Here is a 23,828-nt window from a genome sequence, read left to right on the forward strand (position 1 = left end):
ACCATTCGTCTCCATTCACTCCTATCTAACACGCTCACGCACGCTTGCTGGAAGTCCAAGCCCCTTGCCCACAAAACCTACTTTACCCCCTCTCTCCAACCCTTTCGAGGACGACCCCTACCCCTCCTTCCTTCCCCTATAGATTTATGTGCTTTCCATGTCATTATACTTTGATCCATTCTCTCTAAAGGACCAAACCACCTCAACAACCCCTCTTCTGCCCTCTGACTAATATTTTTATTAACTCCACACCTCCTAATTTCCACACTTCGAATTTTCTACATAATATTTACACCACACATTGCCCTTAGACAGGACATCTCCACTGCCTCCAACCGTCTCCTCACTGCTGCATTTACCACCCAAGCTTCACACCCATATAAGAGTGTTGGTACTACTATACTTTCATACATTCCCTTCTTTGCCTCCATAGATAACGTTTTTTGACTCCACATATACCTCAACGCACCACTCACCTTTTTTCCCTCATCAATTCTATGATTAACCTCATCCTTCATAAATCCATCCGCCGACATGTCAACTCCCAAGTATCTGAAAACATTCACTTCTTCCATACTCCTCCTCCCCAATTTGATATCCAATTTTTCTTTATCTAAATCATTTGACACCCTCATCACCTTACTCTTTTCTATGTTCACTTTCAACTTTCTACCTTTACACACATTCCCAAACTCATCCACTAACCTTTGCAATTTTTCTTTAGAATCTCCCATAAGCACAGTATCATCAGCAAAAAGTAACTGTGTCAATTCCCATTTTGAATTTGATTCCCCAAAATTTAATCCCACCCCTCTCCCAAACACCCTAGCATTTACTTCCTTTACAACCCCATCTATAAATATATTAAACAACCATGGTGACACTACACATCCCTGTCTAAGACCTACTTTTACCGGGAAGTAGTCTCCCTCTCTTCTACACACCCTAACCTGAGCCTCACTATCCTCATAAAAACTCTTTACAGCATTTAATAACTTACCACCTATTCCATATACTTGCAACATCTGCCACATTGCTCCTCTATCCACACTATCATATGCCTTTTTAAATCCATAAATGCAATAAAAACTTCCCTACCTTTATCTAAATACTGTTCACATATATGCTTCAATGTAAACACTTGATCTACACATCCCCTACCCACTCTGAAACCTCCTTGCTCATCTGCAATCCTACATTCTGTCTTGCCTCTAATTCTTTCAATTATAACCCTACCGCGCACTTTTCCTGGTATACTCAGTAAGCTTATTCCTCTATAATTTTTACAGTCTCTTTTGTCCCCTTTCCCTTTATATAAAGGGACTATACATGCTCTCCGCCAATCCCTAGGTACCTTCCCCTCTTTCATACATTTATTAAACAAAAGTACCAACCACTCCAACACTATATCCCCCCCTGCTTTTAAGATTTCTGTCATGTTCCCATCAGTTCCAGCTGGTTTACCCCCTTTCATTTTACGTAATGCCTCACGTACCTCCCCCACACTTACATTCTGCTCTTCTTCACTCCTAAAAGATGGTATACCTCCCTGACCAGTACATGAAATTACTGCCTCTGTTTCTTCCTGAATCCCTACACTAAATATTACCCTGCTCACACTCCAACAGATCGTCAGGTCCCAAATACCATTCGTCTCCATTCACTCCTATCGAACACGCTCATGCACGCCTGCTGGAAGTCCAAGCCCCTCGCCCACAAAACCTTCCTCACCCCTTCCTTCCAACCTTTTCGAGGACGACCCCTACCCTGCCTTCTTTCTCCTACAGATTTAAATGCTCTCCATGTCATACATTTATTAAACAAAAGTACCAACCACTCCAACACTATATCCCCCCCCCCTGCTTTTAACATTTCTGTCATGATCCCATCAGTTCCAGCTGCTTTACCCCTTTTCATTCTCCGTAATGCCTCACGTACCTCCCCCACACTTACATTCTACTCTTCTTCACTCCTAAAAGATGGTATACCTCCCTGGCCAGTGCATGAAATTACCGCCTCCCTTTCTTCCTCAACATTTAAAAGTTCCTCAAAATATTCTCGCCATCTACCTAATACCTCCCTCTCCCCATCTACTAACTCCCCTACTCTGTTTTTAACTGACAAATCCATACGTTCCCTAGGCTTTCTTAACTTGTTTAACTCGCTTCAAAAATTTTTCTTATTTTCATTAAAATTTCTTGACAGTGCCTCTCCCACTCTATCATCTGCTCTCCTTTTGCACTCTCTCACCACTCTCTTCACCTTTCTTTTACTCTCCATATAATCTGCTCTTCTTATAACACTTTTGCTTTGTAAAAACCTCTCATAAGCTAACTTTTTCTCTTTTATCACACCCGTTACTTCATCATTCCACCAATCGCTCCTCTTTCCTCCTGCCCCACCCTCCTATAACCACAAACTTCTGCCCCACATTCTAAGACTGCATTTTTAAAACTATTCCAACCCTCTTCAACCCCCCCACTACTCATCTTTGCACTAGCCCACCTTTCTGCCAATAGTCGCTTATATCTCACCCGAACTTCCTCCTCCCTTAGTTTATACACTTTCACCTCCCTCTTACTTGTTGTTGCCACCTTCCTCTTTTCCCATCTACCTCTTACTCTAACTGTAGCTACAACTAAATAATGATCCGATATATCAGTTGCCCCTCTATAAACATGTACATCCTGGAGCCTACCCATCAACCTTTTATCCACCAATACATAATCTAATAAACTACTTTCATTACGTGCTACATCATACCTTGTATATTTATTTATCCTCTTTTTCATAAAATATGTATTACTTATTACCAAATTTCTTTCTACACATAGCTCAATTAAAGGCTCCCCATTTACATTTACCCCTGGCACCCCAAATTTACCTACTACTCCCTCCATAACATTTTTACCCACTTTAGCATTGAAATCCCCAACCACCATTACTCTCACACTTGATTCAAAACTCCCCACGCATTCACTCAACATTTCCCAAAATCTCTCTCTCTTCTCTACACTTCTCTCTTCCCCAGGTGCATACATGCTTATTATAACCCACTTTTTACATCCAATCTTTATTTTACTCCACATAATCCTTGAACTAATACATTTATAGTCCCTCTTTTCCTGCCATAGCTTATCCTTCAACATTATTGCTACTCCTTCTTTAGCTCGAACTCTATTTGAAACCCCTGACCTAATCCCATTTATTCCTCTCCACTGAAACTCTCCCACCCCCTTCAGCTTTGTTTCACTTAAAGCCAGGACATCCAGCTTCTTCTCATTCATAACATCCACAATCATCTCTTTCTTATCATCTGCACAACATCCATGCACATTCAGACTTTCCACTTTGACAATTTTCTTCTTCTTATTCTTTTTAGTAATCTTTACAGGAAAAGGGGTTACTAGCCCATTGTTCCCGGCATTTTAGTTGACTTTTACAACACGCATGGCTTACGGAGGAAAGATTCTTATTCCACTTCCCCTTGGATATAAAAGGAAAATTAATAAGACCAAGAACTATTAAGATAAAATCAAAGAAAACTCAGATGAGTGTGTATAAATAAATGTGTACATGTATGTGTAGTGTGACCTAAGTGTAAGTAGAAGTAGCAAGACATGCCTGTAATCTTGCATATTTATGAGAGACAAAAGACATCAGCAATCCTACCATCATGTAAAACAATCACAGACTTTCGTTTTACACTCACTTGGCAGGACGGTAGTACCTCCCTGGGTGGTTGCTGTCTACCAACCTACTACCTTTATACTACCTCTTATACAGTACAGTATATCTTTTCTTTACTCCAGAGGGTACGTTACAAGTAGTTTGAGATTTTCCTTATTATCTACCCTGTCATTTTTCTGACCTTCCTGTTTTCTAAATGATAGGTCATTGACATTATTACACCGAAGTGTTTTACATGAGAGAAAGGAAAATCATCATTTAAAAATAAAGCCAACTAAAGGATTTCTTTTGATGTGTAAATAAAGAGTTATAAATTTATAGAGTAAATAGGAGAGGAAGAGTTGATTAGAAGTGTTCCCATTTACCAGTAGTTGTGTTAAGCTAAATGGGATGCTTTTGTATTCATATCTTTTTGACAAAATTCTGAAAATTAAAAAGTATCAAACGTTGTTTTCTTGTTTTCATTTCCTTATTCAATTTGTTAAAATGTATCATTGTTTAAAAAGTATTCCATTTTAGTATTACAGTACTGTATATGTAGTAGGTTGGTAGACAGCAACCACCCAGGGAAGTACTACCGTCCTGCCAGATGACTGTGAAACAAAAACCTGTAACTGTTTTGCATGATGGTAGGATTGCTGGTTTCTTTTTCTGTCTCATAAACATGCTAGATAACAGGGATATCTTGCTACTCCTACTTACACTTTGGTCACACTTCACAGACACGCACATGCATATATATATATATATACATACATCTAGGTTTTTCTCCTTTTTCTAAATAGCTCTTGTTCTTTTTATTTCTTCTATTGTCCATGGGGAAGTGGAAAAGAATCTTTCCTCCGTAAGCCATGCGTGTCGTATGAGGCGACTAAAATGCCGGGAGCAATGGGCTTGTAACCCCTTCTCCTGTATACATTTACTAAAAAAGAGAAGAAGAAAAACTTTATAAAACTGGGATGCTTAAATGTGCGTGGATGTAGTGCGGATGACAAGAAACAGATGATTGCTGATGTTATGAATGAAAAGAAGTTGGATGTCCTGGCTCTAAGCGAAACAAAGCTGAAGGGGGTAGGAGAGTTTCAGTGGGGGGAAATAAATGGGATTAAATCTGGAGTATCTGAGAGAGTTAGAGCAAAGGAAGGGGTAGCAGTAATGTTAAATGATCAGTTATGGAAGGAGAAAAGAGAATATGAATGTGTAAATTCAAGAATTATGTGGATTAAAGTAAAGGTTGGATGCGAGAAGTGGGTCATAATAAGCGTGTATGCACCTGGAGAAGAGAGGAATGCAGAGGAGAGAGAGAGATTTTGGGAGATGTTAAGTGAATGTATAGGAGCCTTTGAACCAAGTGAGAGAGTAATTGTGGTAGGGGACCTGAATGCTAAAGTAGGAGAAACTTTTAGAGAGGGTGTGGTAGGTAAGTTTGGGGTGCCAGGTGTAAATGATAATGGGAGCCCTTTGATTGAACTTTGTATAGAAAGGGGTTTAGTTATAGGTAATACATATTTTAAGAAAAAGAGGATAAATAAGTATACACGATATGATGTAGGGCGAAATGACAGTAGTTTGTTGGATTATGTATTGGTAGATAAAAGACTGTTGAGTAGACTTCAGGATGTACATGTTTATAGAGGGGCCACAGATAGATCACTTTCTAGTTGTAGCTACACTGAGAGTAAAAGGTAGATGGGATACAAGGAGAATAGAAGCATCAGGGAAGAGAGAGGTGAAGGTTTATAAACTAAAAGAGGAGGCAGTTAGGGTAAGATATAAACAGCTATTGGAGGATAGATGGGCTAATGAGAGCATAGGCAATGGGGTCGAAGAGGTATGGGGTAGGTTTAAAAATGTAGTGTTAGAGTGTTCAGCAGAAGTTTGTGGTTACAGGAAAGTGGGTGCAGGAGGGAAGAGGAGCGATTGGTGGAATGATGATGTAAAGAGAGTAGTAAGGGAGAAAAAGTTAGCATATGAGAAGTTTTTACAAAGTAGAAGTGATGCAAGGAGGGAAGAGTATATGGAGAAAAAGAGAGAGGTTAAGAGAGTGGTGAAGCAATGTAAAAAGAGAGCAAATGAGAGAGTGGGTGAGATGTTATCAACAAATTTTGTTGAAAATAAGAAAAAGTTTTGGAGTGAGATTAACAAGTTAAGAAAGCCTAGAGAACAAATGGATTTGTCAGTTAAAAATAGGAGAGGAGAGTTATTAAATGGAGAGTTAGAGGTATTGGGAAGATGGAGGGAATATTTTGAGGAATTGTTAAATGTTGATGAAGATAGGGAAGCTGTGATTTCGTGTATAGGGCAAGGAGGAATAACATCTTGTAGGAGTGAGGAAGAGCCAGTTGTGAGTGTGGGGGAAGTTCGTGAGGCAGTAGGTAAAATGAAAGGGGGTAAGGCAGCCAGGATTGATGGGATAAAGATAGAAATGTTAAAAGCAGGTGGGGATATAGTTTTGGAGTGGTTGGTGCAATTATTTAATAAATGTATGGAAGAGGGTAAGGTACCTAGTGATTGGCAGAGAGCATGCATAGTTCCTTTGTATAAAGGCAAAGGGGATAAAAGAGAGTGCAAAAATTATAGGGGGATAAGTCTGTTGAGTGTACCTGGTAAAGTGTATGGTAGAGTTATAATTGAAAGAATTAAGAGTAAGACGGAGAATAGGATAGCAGATGAACAAGGAGGCTTTAGGAAAGGTAGGGGGTGTGTGGACCAGGTGTTTACAGTGAAACATATAAGTGAACAGTATTTAGATAAGGCTAAAGAGGTCTTTGTGGCATTTATGGATTTGGAAAAGGCGTATGACAGGGTGGATAGGGGGGCAATGTGGCAGATGTTGCAAGTGTATGGTGTAGGAGGTAGGTTACTGAAAGCAGTGAAGAGTTTTTACGAGGATAGTGAGGCTCAAGTTAGAGTATGTAGGAAAGAGGGAAATTTTTTCCCAGTAAAAGTAGGCCTTAGACAAGGATGTGTGATGTCATCGTGGTTGTTTAATATATTTATAGATGGGGTTGTAAGAGAAGTAAATGCGAGGGTCTTGGCAAGAGGCGTGGAGTTAAAAGATAAAGAATCACACACAAAGTGGGAGTTTTCTCAGCTGCTCTTTGCTGATGACACTGTGCTTTTGGGAGATTCTGAAGAGAAGCTGCAGAGATTGGTGTATGAATTTGGTAGGGTGTGCAAAAGAAGAAAATTAAAGGTGAATACAGGAAAGAGTAAGGTTATGAGGATAACAAAAAGATTAGGTGATGAAAGATTGAATATCAGATTGGAGGGAGAGAGTATGGAGGAGGTGAACGTATTCAGATATTTGGGAGTGGACGTGTCAGCGGATGGGTCTATGAAAGATGAGGTGAATCATAGAATTGATGAGGGAAAAAGAGTGAGTGGTGCACCTAGGAGTCTGTGGAGACAAAGAACTTTGTCCTTGGAGGCAAAGAGGGGAATGTATGAGAGTATAGTTTTACCAACGCTCTTATATGGGTGTGAAGCGTGGGTGATGAATGTTGCAGCGAGGAGAAGGCTGGAGGCAGTGGAGATGTCATGTCTGAGGGCAATGTGTGGTGTGAATATAATGCAGAGAATTCGTAGTTTGGAAGTTAGGAGGAGGTGCGGGATTACCAAAACTGTTGTCCAGAGGGCTGAGGAAGGGTTGTTGAGGTGGTTCGGACATGTAGAGAGAATGGAGCGAAACAGAATGACTTCAAGAGTGTATCAGTCTGTAGTGGAAGGAAGGCGGGGTAGGGGTCGGCCTAGGAAGGGTTGGAGGGAGGGGGTAAAGGAGGTTTTGTGTGCGAGGGGCTTGGACTTCCAGCAGGCATGCGTGAGCGTGTTTGATAGGAGTGAATGGAGACAAATGGTTTTTAATACTTGACGTGCTGTTGGAGTGTGAGCAAAGTAACATTTATGAAGGGATTCAGGGAAACCGGCAGGCCGGACTTGAGTCCTGGAGATGGGAAGTACAGTGCCTGCACTCTGAAGGAGGGGTGTTAATGTTGCAGTTTAAAAACTGTAGTGTAAAGCACCCTTCTGGCAAGACAGTGATGGAGTGAATGATGGTGAAAGTTTTTCTTTTTCGGGCCACCCTGCCTTGGTGGGAATCGGCCAGTGTGATAATAAAAAAAAAAAAAAAATAAAAATAATATTGGTTTAAGAGATATATCTAAGTATATGGGGTTGATAGTTGTCAGTTTATTAGTAAAGCTACGTATGTGCTCTAATAGTGGAATTCTTCAGGTTGTGCTGGACAATAGTGTGACAATGATTGACTGTGGTGAACAGGTACTGCCCAGACAATTGTTAACTGTTGTTGGTGAGTGCTGTCCCAATCTCACATCACTGAAGGTCATACTAAATCAGGTGAGATGATGGTGATGATCTTGAGCCTGTTTCTCCTCTTCCTGCCATATATTGATGACATTTTGTTACTTCAGTTTATTAGGCAATTGTGCAAATTTTATAACCAGTTGTGGGTTACAGATGGAACCATATGGAAGCGGACTGACAGCCACAGAGGACAAAGACAACCCAGCATCTGCCCCAGTCACAGCCTCCCTTTTTCCAAGACGACATCAGTTACTCAGGGAAACCAGTTTTTCTTTCTCAAAGCTTTTCCAAGAAGAAACCATAAAAATGGCAACTGCAACTGCTGCAAAGGTTTGTTTTTCATGACTGTAAGTTAAGTAACATGTTCATGTTTCTAATGCAGTACTGTAGAACATTTTAAAAACCAACACCATAATGTATTCTGTTAATTTAAAAAAGTTTTTTTTATTGTTTTCTTTAAAGTATAAGGCTTCATGTGAATCTGTTTCAAAACAAATAACAAAATTTTTTTTTAGACGTAAACAAGTTTAAGGAGAGACCACAAACATCAGCTACTGATGAGATTATTTAACTGTACAGTACTGTATTTGTATTGGCTGTCTGTTGATTTTGTGAAATACAGAAATGTGGGAAACACTTCAGGACATTAGTATATGATCCAAAATAGAAGAACATGCTCTTCAAAAATTACTAGACAAAAAAGTTTTTTTTAGTGAGCCAATCGATAAAAGAACTAGAGAAGTGGACATTGGAACACAGTGCCCTGTCATGTATAGACTTTGCACTCTGATACTTAATTTATTATTGGCTTTTTCACTTTCTTTGTATCCAGCAGCCATTGTATTATAAGTGGCTCACTTGTTTTATCAACTGTTGTGCTGAACATCATCCTTCATCAACTTGCTCCATGCAATTACTGAAAAACAGTCAGATTCAAAAGTTGAAGCTAAAAATATTTGGCAAACAGGTATAAAAGGTAATCTCAGTATTAGTTTTATCTGAATCTACTTAATTATCAACAATTTATCGTAAAGTAATGAGAGCACATTTATATTATTAATATTTGGTCTTGTTACTGTAGGCAGCAGTACCCTGTCCCTTGGTGTCTGGGTTGTCATCTCTAACACAACTGTCTACTCTACACCTGATGCATGGTGCCAACAATGATATTTTGGCAGCACTGGGCCAGTATGCACCGAAGCTAAAGGAACTAAGGATATGTTACAGGTATTTTTATTAACATTTGTAGGTATAAGATGATGAATGTAACACCTTTGGCATTGCAACAACTAGGCAATGGATTTAATTGGGATATGGAATCTCCATTATCTCAACAGTTTCAAATACTATAAGCAATAGGCCTACTTGGGGTCTGCCTGGAGTGTGTTTTGAGGATCAACACCACCATGTCCTGGCCTCAGACCAGGCCTCTCAGTGGCTAACCTGATCAGCCAGGCTGTTAGTGCTAGCTATTTGAAGTCCAATATAAGTACCACAGCCCATTTGATAGGGCCTTGTCCAGTTCCTTCTCAAAGACAGCCTGGGATCTGTTGGTATCCCCTTATGTTTGAAAGGAGGTTTTGAAAACCTTTGGTCCCTTTACACTTATTGAGTTTTCCTTTAGGGTACTCATTGCACCCCTGCTTTTATTGGGGGTATTTTGTACCAGCTGCAAGGCCTCTACTTTCATGGGGAACAATTTGTGTTAGCAGATTTGGGACCAAACCCCCTACAATTTTCCTTATGCATTTAGGATTACAGTCCTGTCATAAGAGTATGAAACTGAAGTCTGTTAAGCATTTTGGATTCTGGCAGGAATGCTGATCTCTTTTCTGTTTTATGAATATGTAAGATGGCAGACCAATATTAAATATATTTACATTCAATTTACCTGTATTTTTTCATTAATTTGTTTCCTATTAGGTCTTGTTCCTGTACCATTTCCTTTTCAATTTAGGAGGCCTAGTCTGTTATGGGCAGTGATCCCCAGAACCACTAGTTTTTTTTTTTTTTTTTTCTCAACAAGTCGGCCGTCTCCCACCGAGGCAGGGTGACCCAAAAAGAAAGAAAATCCCCCCCAAAAAAATACTTTCATCATCATTCAACACTTTCACCTCACACACATAATCACTGTTTTTGCAGAGGTGCTCAGAACACACCAGTTTAGAAGCATATACGTATAAAGATGCACAACATATCCCTCCAAACTGCTAATATCCCAAAACCCCTCCTTTAGAGTGCAGGCATTGTACTTCCCATTTCCAGGACTCAAGTACGGCTATATAAAAATAACCGGTTTCCCTGAATCCCTTCACTAAATATTACCCTGCTCACACTCCAACAGATCGTCAGGTCCCAAATACCATTCGTCTCCATTCACTCCTATCGAACACGCTCATGCACGCCTGCTGGAAGTCCAAGCCCCTCGTCCACAAAACCTTCCTCACCCCTTCCTTCCAACCTTTTCGAGGACGACCCCTACCCTGCCTTCTTTCTCCTACAGATTTAAATGCTCTCCATGTCATACATTTATTAAACAAAAGTACCAACCACTCCAACACTATATCCCCCCCTGCTTTTAACATTTCTGTCATGATCCCATCAGTTCCAGCTGCTTTACCCCCTTTCATTCTCCGTAATGCCTCACGTACCTCCCCCACACTTACATTCTGCTCTTCTTCACTCCTAAAAGATGGTATACCTCCCTGGCCAGTGCATGAAATTACCGCCTCCCTTTCTTCCTCAACATTTAAAAGTTCCTCAAAATATTCTCGCCATCTACCTAATACCTCCCTCTCCCCATCTACTAACTCCCCTACTCTGTTTTTAACTGACAAATCCATACGTTCCCTAGGCTTTCTTAACTTGTTTAACTCGCTTCAAAATTTTTTCTTATTTTCATTAAAATTTCTTGACAGTGCCTCTCCCACTCTATCATCTGCTCTCCTTTTGCACTCTCTCACCACTCTCTTCACCTTACTTTTGCTCTCCATATAATCTGCTCTTCTTATAACACTTTTGCTTTGTAAAAACCTCTCATAAGCTAACTTTTTCTCTTTTATCACACCCTTTACTTCATCATTCCACCAGTCGCTCCTCTTTCCTCCTGCCCCACCCTCCTATAACCACAGACTTCTGCCCCACATTCTAATACTGCATTTTTAAAGCTCGTCCAACCCTCTTCAACCCCCCCACTACTCATCTTTGCACTAGCCCACCTTTCTGCCAATAGTCGCTTATATCTCAACCGAATTTCCTCCTCCCTTAGTTTATACACTTTCACTTCCCTCCTACTTGTTGTTGCCACCTTCCTCTTGTCCCATCTACCTCTTACTCTAACTGTAGCTATAACTAAATAATGATCCTATATATCAGTTGCCCGTCTATAAACATGTACATCCTGGAGCCTACCCATTAACCTTTTATCCACCAATACATAATCTAACAAACTACTTTCATTACGTGCTACATCATACCTTGTATATTTATTTATCCTCTTTTTCATAAAATATGTAGTACTTATTAACAAATCTCTTTCTACACATAGCTCAATTAAAGGCTCCCCATTTACATTTACCCCTGGCACCCCAAATTTACCTACTACTCCCTCCACAACATTTTTACCTACTTTAGCATTGAAATCCCTAACCACAAGTACTCTCACACTTGGTTCAAAACTCCCCACGCATTCACTCAACATTTCCCAAAATCTCTCTCTCTCCTCTACACTTTTCTCTTCTCCAGGTGCATATACACTTACTATAACCCACTTTTCACATCCAACCTTTATTTTACTCCACATAATCCTTGAATTAATACATTTATAGTCCCTCTTTTCCTGCCATATCTTATCCTTCAACATTATTGCTACTCCTTCTTTAGCTCTAACTGTATTTGAAACTCCTGACCTAATCCCATTTATTGCTCTCCATTGAAACTCTCCCACCCCCTTCAGCTTTGTTTCGCTTAAGCCAGGACATCCAGCTTCTTCTCATTCATAACATCCACGATCATCTCTTTCTTATCATTTGCACAACATCCACGCACATTCAGACTTCCCACCTTGACAATTTTGTTCTTCTTATTCTTTTTAGTAATCTTTACAGGAAAAGGGGTTACTAGCCCATTGTTCCCGGCATTTTAGTTGACTTTTACAACACGCATGGCTTACGGAGGAAAGATTTTTATTCCACTTCCCCATGGATATAAAAGGAAAAGTAATACGACCAAGAACTATTAAGATAAAATCAAAGAAAACTCAGATGAGTGTGTATAAATAAACGTGTACATGTATGTGTAGTGTGACCTAAGTGTAAGTAGAAGTAGCAAGACATGCCTGTAATCTTGCATATTTATGAGACAAAGAAAAAACACCAATCCTACCATCATGTAAAACAATTACAGGCTTTTGTTTTACATTCACTTGGCAGGACGGTAGTACCTCCCTGGGTGGTTGCTGTCTACCAACCTACTTCCTACTACCACTAGTTGATTACAGATAATAGATTTTCTATAATATAAGTTAAAATCTTGTGGCTTTAAGGAAATTTGGGTTTTCTAACTGTAGAAAGATTTTTTACTATGTTGCTCTTGATTTACTTCTCATAACTTTTTGTCTCTAACTACATACCATTTCACCTCAGTTTAAATATTGCTGTAAAACAATTTTTATTAGTTTTATTCTTCTTCACAATTTACCTCCTTATTTCTTGAGCTTTGCTTCCATCATTTTCTTACATTTACTTTTTTTTTCAGCTTTTTCTAAATCTTCAATGAGAGTCTGCAGTTCTGTTTGAAGGGGTATAGTCACTATCTTGAGTGAACTTTTTTATGCAGAGATGCAGGTATTCTCTGGAAACTTAAGAGTTCTCAAGCTAGTTTGGGATTCTGAATGAGGTTTCTGGGGACCTGTCACAAGATGCTTGTTCAAACAGGCCTGGTAGCAAAACTGTCAAGTCTGCTCTGTCTGGGGTTATTGCCTTACCTGTGACCTGGCCCTAGATCAGGCACCCCTTTTGAAAGTCTGGTGAACCAGACTATTGCTGTTGGCTGCTCTCAGGCCCATATATTCATCACAGCCTATTTGATCTTACTGTTGGCAGAGGTAGTGATTCATTTTTTTCTTGAACACTCGAACACTTGTTCTGGCAATATTTTAATATCTACTAGTAGCAGATAAACCTCTTAATCTTGATAGTATGCCTTAGCACATCCATCTGAACTTTACTAATGATGTGAAAGCTTTTTGTGACCTTTTCCATTGTCAAGATGGTGAATAAAACAAAGAAAGACTATATATATACAGTACATATTTATTTATTTATTTATTTCTGCATTTAGTAATTTATATAAGGAGAAGGGGTTTTGAACCCCCTTGCTCTTGGCATTTTAGTCACCTTGCAGAACATGCATGACTTACAGAGGAAGCATTCTTTTCCACTTCCCCGTGGAGATGAAAGGAAATAAATAAGAACAAGAACTGTTAAGAAAATAGAAGAAAACAGATGGGTGTGAATTCATATACATGTACTTGCATGTGTAGTGTGACCTACGTGCAAGTAGAAGTATCAAGATGTAGCTGTTATCTTCTGTGTGTATGAGATAAAGAAAAGGCACCAGCATTCCTACCATTGTGTAAAACAATTACAGTTTTGCATTATATATTTTTTTTTCTTTTTTTTTCAACCAGTCGGCCGTCTCCCACCGAGGCAGGGTGACCCAAAAAAGAAAGAAAATCCCCAAAAATAAAATACTTTCATCATCATTCAACACTTTCACCACATTCACACATTATCACTGTTTTTGCAGAGGTGCTCAGAATACAACAGTTTAGAAGCATATACGTATAAAGATACACAACATATCCCTCCAAACTGCCAATATCCCAAACCCCTCCTTTAAAGTGCAGGCATTGTACTTCCCATTTCCAGGACTCAAGTCCGACTATATGAAAATAACCGGTTTCCCTGAATCCCTTCACTAAATATTACCCTGCTTACACTCCAACAGATCGCCAGGTTTCAAGTATCATTCGTCTCCATTCACTCCTATCTAACACGCTCATGCACGCTTGCTGGAGGTGAAAGCCCCTCGCCCACAAAACCTCCTTTACCCCCTCTTTCCAACCCCTTCGAGGACGACCCCTACCCCTCCTTCCTTCCCCTATAGATTTATATGCTTTCCATGTCATTCTGCTTTGATCCATTCTCTCTAAATGACCAAACCACCTCAACAACCCCTCTTCTGCCCTCTGACTAATGCTTTTATTAACTCCACACCTTCTCCTAATTTCCACACTCCGAATTTTCTGCATAATATTTACACCACACATTGCCCTTAGACAGGACATCTCCACTGCCTCCAACCGTCTCCTCGCTGCTGCATTTACCACCCAAGCTTCACATCCATATAAGAGTGTTGGTACTTTCATACATTCCCTTCTTTGCCTCCATAGATAACGTTTTTTGACTCCACATATACCTCAACGCACCACTCGCCTTTTTTCCCTCATCAATTCTATGATTAACCTCATCCTTCATAAATCCATCCGCCGACACGTCAACTCCCAAGTATCTGAAAACATTCACTTCTTCCATACTCCTCCTCCCCAATTTGATATCCAATTTTTCTTTATCTAAATCATTTGATACCCTCATCACCTTACTCTTTTCTATGTTCACTTTCAACTTTCTACCTTTACACATATTCTCAAACTCATCCACTAACCTTTGCAATTTTTCTTAAGAATCTCCCATAAGCACAGTATCATCAGCAAAAAGTAACTGTGTCAATTCCCATTTTGAATTTGATTCCCCATAATTTAATCCCACCCCTCTCCCGAACACCCTAGCATTTACTTCTTTTACAACCCCATCTATAAATATATAACAACCATGGTGACATTACACATCCCTGTCTAAGACCTACTTTTACCGGGAAGTTTTCTCCCTCTCTTCTACACACCCTAACCTGAGCCTCACTATCCTCATAAAAGCTCTTTACAGCATTTAGTAACTTACCACCTATTCCATATACTACTTGCAATATCTGCCACATTGCTCCTCTATCCACTCTATCATATGCCTTTTCTAAATCCATAAATGCAATAAAAACTTCCCTCCCTTTATCTAAATACTGTTCACATATATGCTTCAATGTAAACACTTGATCTACACATCCCCTACCCACTCTGAAGCCTCCCTGCTCATCCGCAATCCTACATTCTGTCTTATCTCTAATTCTTTCAATTATAACCCTACCGTATACTTTTCCTGGTATACTCAGTAAACTTATTCCTCTATAATTTTTACAATCTCTTTTGTCCCCTTTCCCTTTATATAAAGGGACTATACATGCTCTCTGCCAATCCCTAGGTACCTTCCCCTCTTTCATACATTTATTAAACAAAAGTACCAACCACTCCAACACTATATCCCCCCCTGCTTTTAACATTTCTGTCATGATCCCATCAGTTCCAGCTGGTTTACCCCCTTTCATTCTACGTAATGCCTCACGTACCTCCACCACACTTACATTCTGCTCTTCTTCACTCCTAAAAGATGGTATACCTCCCTGGCCAGTGCATGAAATTACCGCCTCCCTTTCTTCCTCAACATTTAAAAGTTCCTCATAATATTCTTGCCAGACATTTTTCTTAACAAACTACTTAGACTATACAACAAACATTGTCCTATAAAAACGAAACAGATCACAAACAAACGGCTTGGTTGCCCATGGCTAACCAGCAGCATTCTGAAATCCATTGATAAGAAACACCAATATGAAAAGCAATATAGACAGGGCTTAATACACAAAGATATTCTTAAACACTATTCATCAGTCCTCACCAAAGTAATAAAGAAAGCCAAACAACTATACTACTCCAGTAGATTCACTGACACAAGAGGAGATATAAAAAAGACCTGGAAAACACTCTCTCAGATTCTAGGGACCCACAAACTGAAAAAAAAACAAGAATATTGTCCTAACTAAACCTAATGAAACACCACTGCAACCCACCGACACAGCTAACAAGATAAACGACTTCTTCTCAACCATAGGTTCTAATCTCGCCAATAAAATCCCATGTACCAATGCCCATGCCGGGGACTACCTAGATGGGAATTTCCCAAATTCCTTCTATCTTGCTCCAACTGAGCCCACGGAAGTCACCGAGATTATAAAGTCACTTAAAAATAACTCAGGGAATCTGTCTCATGTCCCACCATTATTGTACAAGAGAGTGGCCCATGTCCTCTCGCATACTATCTCATTGCTTTTTAACAAGTCACTAGAAGCTAGCGCCTTCCCGAAACTACTCAAGATCGCAAGGGTTACACCAATACATAAAGGTGGTGACCCTACAGATTTAAACAACTATAGGCCAATATCAAACTTACCATTGCTATCCAAAATCTTTGAGAAACTCGTGCACAGGAGACTGTACAGTGGATCCCCACATAGCGATATTAATCCGTGCAAGAGAGCTCATTGTTATGCGAAATTATCGTTATGCGAATGAATTTTCCCCATAAGAAATAATGGAAATCAAATTAATCCGTGCAAGACCCCCAAAAGTATGAAAAAAAATTTTTTACCACATGAAATATACATTTTCCTACACACAAAGAGAAGGATACATGCACAATAGTAGAGTAGTACATGCACAATATATATTGTGCATGTACTATACTACTCTACTAAATGAAGAATAAATGACACTTACCTTTATTGAAGATGCAGGAATGATTGATGAGACACTGTGTCCTGGGAGTGCCTTTTCCTCCTGAGTACTGTAGGTCCTGTTTGGCATTTTCTTCCAGAACAGGCCTTATCACACTGTGTATGCCACTACGATTCTTAAATCTCTCAAACCAACCTTTGCTGGCTTTAAATTCACCAATATGAGCACTAGTTCCAGGCATTTTTCCCTGTTCACCTGGGTGTTAGTCGACTGGTGTGGGTTGCATCCTGGGAGAGAAGATTAAGGATCCCAATGGAAATAAGTTAGACAGTCTTCGATGACACTGACTTTTTTGGGTTATCCTGGGTGGCAAATCCTCTGGGGTTAATTGTTTCTTGGTATTCTCAATAAGCCACACCAACAACGGTGCTACAGCAGCAGCAGCAGCAGCTGACAGTGCTACAGCAGCAGCAGCAGCTGACAGTGCTACAGCAGCAGCAGCAGCTGACAGTGCTACAGCAGCAGCAGCAGCTGACAGTGCTACAACAGCAGCAGACGATGCTACAGCAGCAGCAGACGATGCTACAGCAGCAGCAGCAGCTGACGGTGGTACAGCAGCAGCTGACAGTGCTACAGCAGCAGCAGACGATGCTACAGCAGCAGCAGACGGTACTACAGCAGCAGCAGCAGCTGACGGTGGTACAGCAGCAGCAGCAGCTGACAGTGCTACAGCAGCAGCAGACGATGCTACAGCAGCAGCAGACGATGCTACAGCAGCAGCAGACGGTACTACAGCAGCAGCAGACAGTACTACAACAGCAGCAGCAGCAGCTGACGGTGGTACAACAGCAGCAGCAGCTGACAGTGCTACAGCAGCAGCAGACGATGCTACAGCAGCAGCAGACGGTACTACAGCAGCAGCTGTACCACCAATAGTAGCGATGGTTGATTGGGGTTTATTATACAACCTGGCCAGCTCGGAGACACGCACTCCACTTTCATACTTATCAATGATCTTTTTCTTCATCTCTATAGTAATTCTCACCCTTATTGCTGTAGGGTTGGCACTAGAAGCTTTCTTGGGGCCCATGGTCACTTACTTTGCAGATAAAATCACCAAAAACACTGTAATAATACGAAATGTTCCGATTGTATGCTTGGATGTTACCGCGGAGGCTGGCTGGTAAACAATGCCACCGGCGGAACATGTGAGGCTGGCTAAGGGCGCACATTAGACGCGTCTCGGACGAACAGCGTTGAGCGGATTTTTTAGCGGTATGCGAGGCAAAATCTTGGCAATAAAATGTAGCGGTATGCTGATTTAACGTTATGCAAGGCCAACGGTATGCGGGGGTCCACTGTATTCATTTATAACGTCACAAAACATACTCAACCCCTGCCAATTTGGATTCAGGAAAAATAAAAGCACTAACGATGCAATTATAAGAATGCTAGATCTGCTTTACACAGCATTGGAAAATAAGGAATATCCACTAGGAATTTTTATTGACCTAAGAAAAGCTTTTGACACAGTAGACCACGGCATCCTACTCCACAAACTTGACCATTATGGTATAAGAGGCCATGCACTTTCATATTTCAAATCTTACCTTACTAATAGGTATCAGTATGTCACCATTAAAGACACAGCATCAACAACACAGCCACTTGATACTGGAGTTCCGCAGGGAAGTGTCCTTGGTCCCCTGCTCTTCCTCATATACATCAATGATCTTCCAAACGTATCTCGACACCTGAACCCCATTCTCTTTGCTGACGACACAACTTATGTCATCTCTCACCCTAATCTTGCAACCCTCAACACCATTGTTAATGAGGAGCTGATCAAAATATCAACTTGGATGACAGCCAATAAACTTACGCTTAACGTTGACAAAACCTACTACATTATGTTTGGTAGCAGAGCAGGAGATGCGCAAATTAACATTAAGATCGACAACACTCTAATTACCAGGCATAATGAGGGCAAATTCCTAGGCCTATACCTCGACAACAACCTGAACTTCAGCACCCATATCCAACACATAACCAAAAAAGTATCCAAAACGGTTGGGATCCTCTCCAAGATACGATACTACGTGCCGCAAACTGCCCTTCTCACACTATACCATTCACTTACATATCCATACCTCACCTATGCTATCTGTGCTTGGGGTTCAACTGCAGCAACACACCTAAAGCCAATAATAACCCAGCAAAAAGCCGCAGTAAGAATAATCACTAAATCCCATCCCTGGCAACACACCCCCCCACTCTTCATAGATCTAAACTTACTCCCTGTTCAGTACATCCACACTTACTACTGTGCAATCTACATCTACAGGACCTTAAATTCCAATGTTAACCTTGACCTAAAACGCTTTCTTGATAGTTGTGACAGAACCCACAGGCACAACACCAGACACAAACATCTCTATGACATTCCCCGTGTCCGACTAAACCTTTACAAAAATTCAATGTATGTCAAAGGCCCTAAAATCTGGAACACCCTACCTGAAAATTCCAAAACTGCAGACACATTCATCACCTTCAAAACTACCATCAGAAAACATCTTATCTCCATGATACACCCTGTCAACTAATAATACGAATACCACCTGGTGGTTCACACTTACACTCGCTCACCCATTTGACCATAAACAGAAATATCAATCTCAATCTCAAAATAATGAATCTTAACTAGTCATAAGTTGGCCTGTGATACTCCAATGCTGAAACTACGTATAGTGCCAAAACAAAAGCATTCACATTGCTAAACTCACAACTAGTATTTAGTCACTTAGCCATAATACCAACTTATCTCATAATTTTGTAACATTTTAAACCTAAGATTTAATATAAGTCTGCCCGAAATGCCTAGCCATGCTAGGCGTTCTAGTGGTACACTCTGTAATTATTGTTTTACTACATGTAAACCACACAATAACCAAATTCTGTTAACTCAGCATTGTAATACTTATAGAGAATAAAGTTTGAATTTGAATTTGAATTTGAATCTACCTAATACCTCCCTCTCCCCATCTACTAACTCCCCTACTCTGTTTTTAACTGACAAATCCATACTTTCCCTAGGCTTTCTTAACTTGTTTAACTCCAAAATTTTTTCTTATTTTCATTAAAATTTCTTGACAGTGCCTCTCCCACTCTATCATCTGCTCTCCTTTTGCACTCTCTCACCACTCTCTTCACATTTCTTTTACTCTCTATATACTCTGCTCTTCTTATAACACTTCTGCTTTGTAAAAACCTCTCATAAGCTACCTTTTTCTCTTTTATCACACCCTTTACTTCATCATTCCACCAATCACTCCTCTTTCCTCCTGCTCCCACCCTCCTATAACCACAAACTTCTGCCCCACATTCTAATACTGCATTTTTAAAACTATTCCAACCCTCTTCAACCCCCCCACTACTCATCTTTGCACTAGCCCACCTTTCTGCCAATAGTCGCTTATATCTTGCCCGAACTTCCTCCTCCCTTAGTTTATATACTTTCACCTCCCTTTTACTTGTTGTTGCCACCTTCCTCTTTTCCCATCTACCTCTTACTCTAACTGTAGCTACAACTAAATAATGATCCGATATATCAGTTGCCCCTCTATAAACATGTACATCCTGGAGCCTACCCATCAACCTTTTATCCACCAATACATAATCTAACAAACTTCTTTCATTACGTGCTACATCATACCTTGTATATTTATTTATCCTCTTTTTCATAAAATATGTATTACTTATTACCAAATTTCTTTCTACACATAGCTCAATTAAAGGCTCCCCATTTACATTTACCCCTGGCACCCCAAATTTACCTACTACTCCCTCCATAACATTTTTACCCACTTTAGCATTGAAATCCCCAACCACCATTACTCTCACACTTGATTCAAAACTCCCCACACATTCACTCAATATTTCCCAGAATCTCTCTCTCTCCTCTACACTTATATTTATCTTTCTTTCTTCTTTCATTCAACACACCGGCCGTATCCCACCGAGGCGGGGTGGCCCAAAAGGAAAAACGAAAGTTTCTCCTTTTACATTTAGTAATATATACAGGAGAAGAGGTTACTAGCCCCTTGCTCCCGGCATTTTAGTCGCCTCTTACAACACGCATGGCTTACGGAGGAAGAATTCTGTTCCACTTCCCCATGGAGATAAGAGGAAATAAACAAGAATAAGAACTAGAAAGAAAATAGAAGAAAACCCAGAGGGGTGTGTATATATGTGCTTGTACATGTATGTGTAGTGGGACCTAAGTGTAAGTAGAAGTAGCAAGACGTACCTGAAAACTTGCATGTTCATGAGACAGAAAAAAGGACACCAGCAATCCTACCATCATGTAAAACAATTACAGGCTTTCGTTTTACACTCACTTGGCAGGACGGTAGTACCTCCCTGGGCGGTTGCTGTCTACCAACCTACTACCTAATACTTATATTTATATATTTATATTTATCTCCCACTTAGGCAGGGTGACCTAAAAGTGAAAGAAACACTTTCATCATCATTCACACACAATCACTGTCTTTGCAGAGGCATTCAGATATGACACTTTAGATATCACTCCATACAACCAGTATCCCAAACCCCTCCTTCAAAGTGCAGGCATTGTACTTCCCACCTCCAGGACTCAAGTCCCACTAACTGGTTTCCCGGAATCCCTTCACAAAATATTGCCCTCCTCACACTCCAACAGCTTGTCAGGTCCCAAAAACTATTCATCTCCATTCACTCCTATCTAACATGCACACTCATGCCTGCTGAATGTCCAAGCCTTTTGCACATGAAATCTCTCTTACCCCCTCCCTCCATCCTTTCATAAGATGACCCCTATGCCTCCTCCCCTTCACTACAGATTTATACACCCTCCAAGTCATTCTATTTTGCTCCATCCTCTCTGAATGACCAAACCATCTCAACAACCCTTCTTCAGCCCTTTGAATAATACTTTTTGTAACTCCACACATGCTAATTACCACACTGTGAATTCTCTGCATGTATATAGTACCATATGTTTTTCCTTACAGCTACGGTGTGACAGATGCAGGGCTGAAGGCATTGTGCTTATGTTCTCCAGATAACCATGTGCTCAGAAGAGGGCGGCACTTGCATGAATTGAGGGTGCGGTCATTTCACTTGAACCCCTGCTGCTCTACACTTGAAGAGGTGAATGAGAGAAACATGCATTTAGTGAATGAAAAATGGAAACAGTTTCACTTGTAAACAGGAAATTTTGTGATACCTGCAAATTAAAGATTTCTAAGGCCTCAAAGACTGTAACCTTTTCAAATTTGTGGATTCAGCTCTACAGTGTGTTTTACTGTCTCATGGGACTTTTTATGAATTGCTTCCCAAGAATAGGTTAGCTTAGGTAAGGTTCATCAGGAAACAGGACAAGCATTTCCTGATGTAGGTCTTAGATGATGACCCATTGTTGGAGCTTTTGGTCATCTGACCGAGGCTTTCCACTAGCTTACCGTCCCAAACCTTTTAAAAATTATGGTCTAAGAATGTTATGCAGTTTGTCATTGATCATGCTCATGTATAGCAAAAAAAAAATTGTGATTTCAATAAGCCTGCTTCATATACAGTCTTGTAGCAATTTTGGGTTAAGTGTACCCTTCTTTGGAAGTCTGTGTTTTGAAAGAGGCCTTTCTATATTGCTTTATACTGTAGAGGAGAATAATAAAAATAATTTAATAATAATTATTTGGGAAGTTGTTAGTCTTGGGTGTCTGTTCTTTCAAGAAATTTACAAGTGCTTGTACATTAAGCCATTAATGCAACAATGATGTTAAAGAAGAAATATTCACATTTATATTCAAGAGTGATACTAGGGTCATCAGGATCATAAGCTCTAGAAAAGAGATGTGCTTTCAACTGAGATTTAAAAGCATGAACAGATTCCTGACCCTTAACACACTGGCAACCTGTTAAACACTAGGAGCTACATAAGAAAAGGCTCTTTCTGTGAGTGATTTCTTTCCAACAGCATGGGACTCAGTCAATCTGAAAGGGTCTGCAAGAGTTCACAGAAACATTCTTGAGGCTGATGTAAAAGGTACAGTCATATGAACCTACCTGGCACTGGATAGAAGAGGGCTTTCCAGTTTCCATACTAGAACAAAAGAGAAGAGAGGTTTCCAATTTCCATACTGGAACAGGAAAGATGAAGGGTTTTCTGTGTTAATTGGCATAGTGCGTGTATTTATATATTTTTTTTTTTTCAACAAGTCGGCCGTCTCCCACTGAGGCAGGGTGACCCAAAAAAGAAAGAAAATCCCCAAAAAGAAAATACTTTCATCATCATTCAACACTTTCACCACACTCACACAGGGGAGAGTTTTCTAGATTTAACCAACATAGATGAGAAGAGGGTTTAGGGCTTCTGAAACTAACCTTGCACTTGAAAGAGGACTTTTTGCCTCCTGGTTCCTGCAAGGTGGAATATCTTGCATCCTGTGTTTTCAGCTTAGCAAATCATTTTCTGTAACTCATGATTAATTTGTAATATACTTAAAATTTAGCTTTTATTCACATTTCACTGTTTTAAGTTAATTATATTCTATATCTTTCAACAGGTTGACATTCTAGGAACAGGTATTAGCCAATATGGAGTTGCCTTCCTGCTCAAACATCTGCCTTCTCTGAGGTCTCTGGGAAATTGTACTAATGTCACAGAGGCAATAGAAGCTTTAGTTGGCAATAAATCTCTCCGGCGCAATACTTTCATGGGCAGGTTACGGAAGTATGCTAGTAGATTCAAACTTAACAGGTATGTTATTGTTTATTATAGTAATTGCTTTTCATTTCAATCCCCTAGCAAAACCTTTTTAGATTCCCTCCTTGATAGATGTGTATCAGAGAAGGCAATTAAAATGCCAAGAGTAAGAAGTAGGTTATCTGTTCTCAGCAACCAGAAACTAAAAAAAATAACATGGCTTTTGGAACATGTTAAAATGTTGTTTTTGAAGATTTGTTAAAACTGAAATTTTGCTACTAATAATGACAAAAGTACATAGTGGATATTGTATTTATTTTTAAGTGCACTTATCACTGGTAATGTTCTTCATATTTTTGTCCAATTGTCTGAAAACCACTGTGCATA

The 23,828-nt window shown here is 40.0% G+C and overlaps 1 protein-coding gene across 4 annotated transcripts in view; it reads left to right on the forward strand.

Annotated features, from left to right (window-relative positions):
• The window catches only part of LOC128686878 (uncharacterized), a 47,793-nt gene that overhangs the window by 10,091 nt on the left and 13,874 nt on the right, over positions 1-23,828 (forward strand). For all 4 annotated transcript variants that reach the window (XM_053774080.2, XM_053774078.2, XM_053774079.2 and 1 more), the window contains exons 4-8: positions 7,924-8,046; positions 8,167-8,343; positions 9,095-9,240; positions 21,748-21,886; positions 23,302-23,495. In XM_053774080.2, the coding sequence (XP_053630055.1) occupies positions 7,924-8,046; positions 8,167-8,343; positions 9,095-9,240; positions 21,748-21,886; positions 23,302-23,495 (779 nt within the window). The remainder of the gene's footprint in view (positions 1-7,923; positions 8,047-8,166; positions 8,344-9,094; positions 9,241-21,747; positions 21,887-23,301; positions 23,496-23,828) is intronic.

The sequence above is a fragment of the Cherax quadricarinatus genome, chromosome 7 (genome assembly GCF_038502225.1).
Source record: "Cherax quadricarinatus isolate ZL_2023a chromosome 7, ASM3850222v1, whole genome shotgun sequence".
Classification (NCBI taxonomy): Eukaryota; Metazoa; Arthropoda; class Malacostraca; order Decapoda; family Parastacidae; genus Cherax; species Cherax quadricarinatus.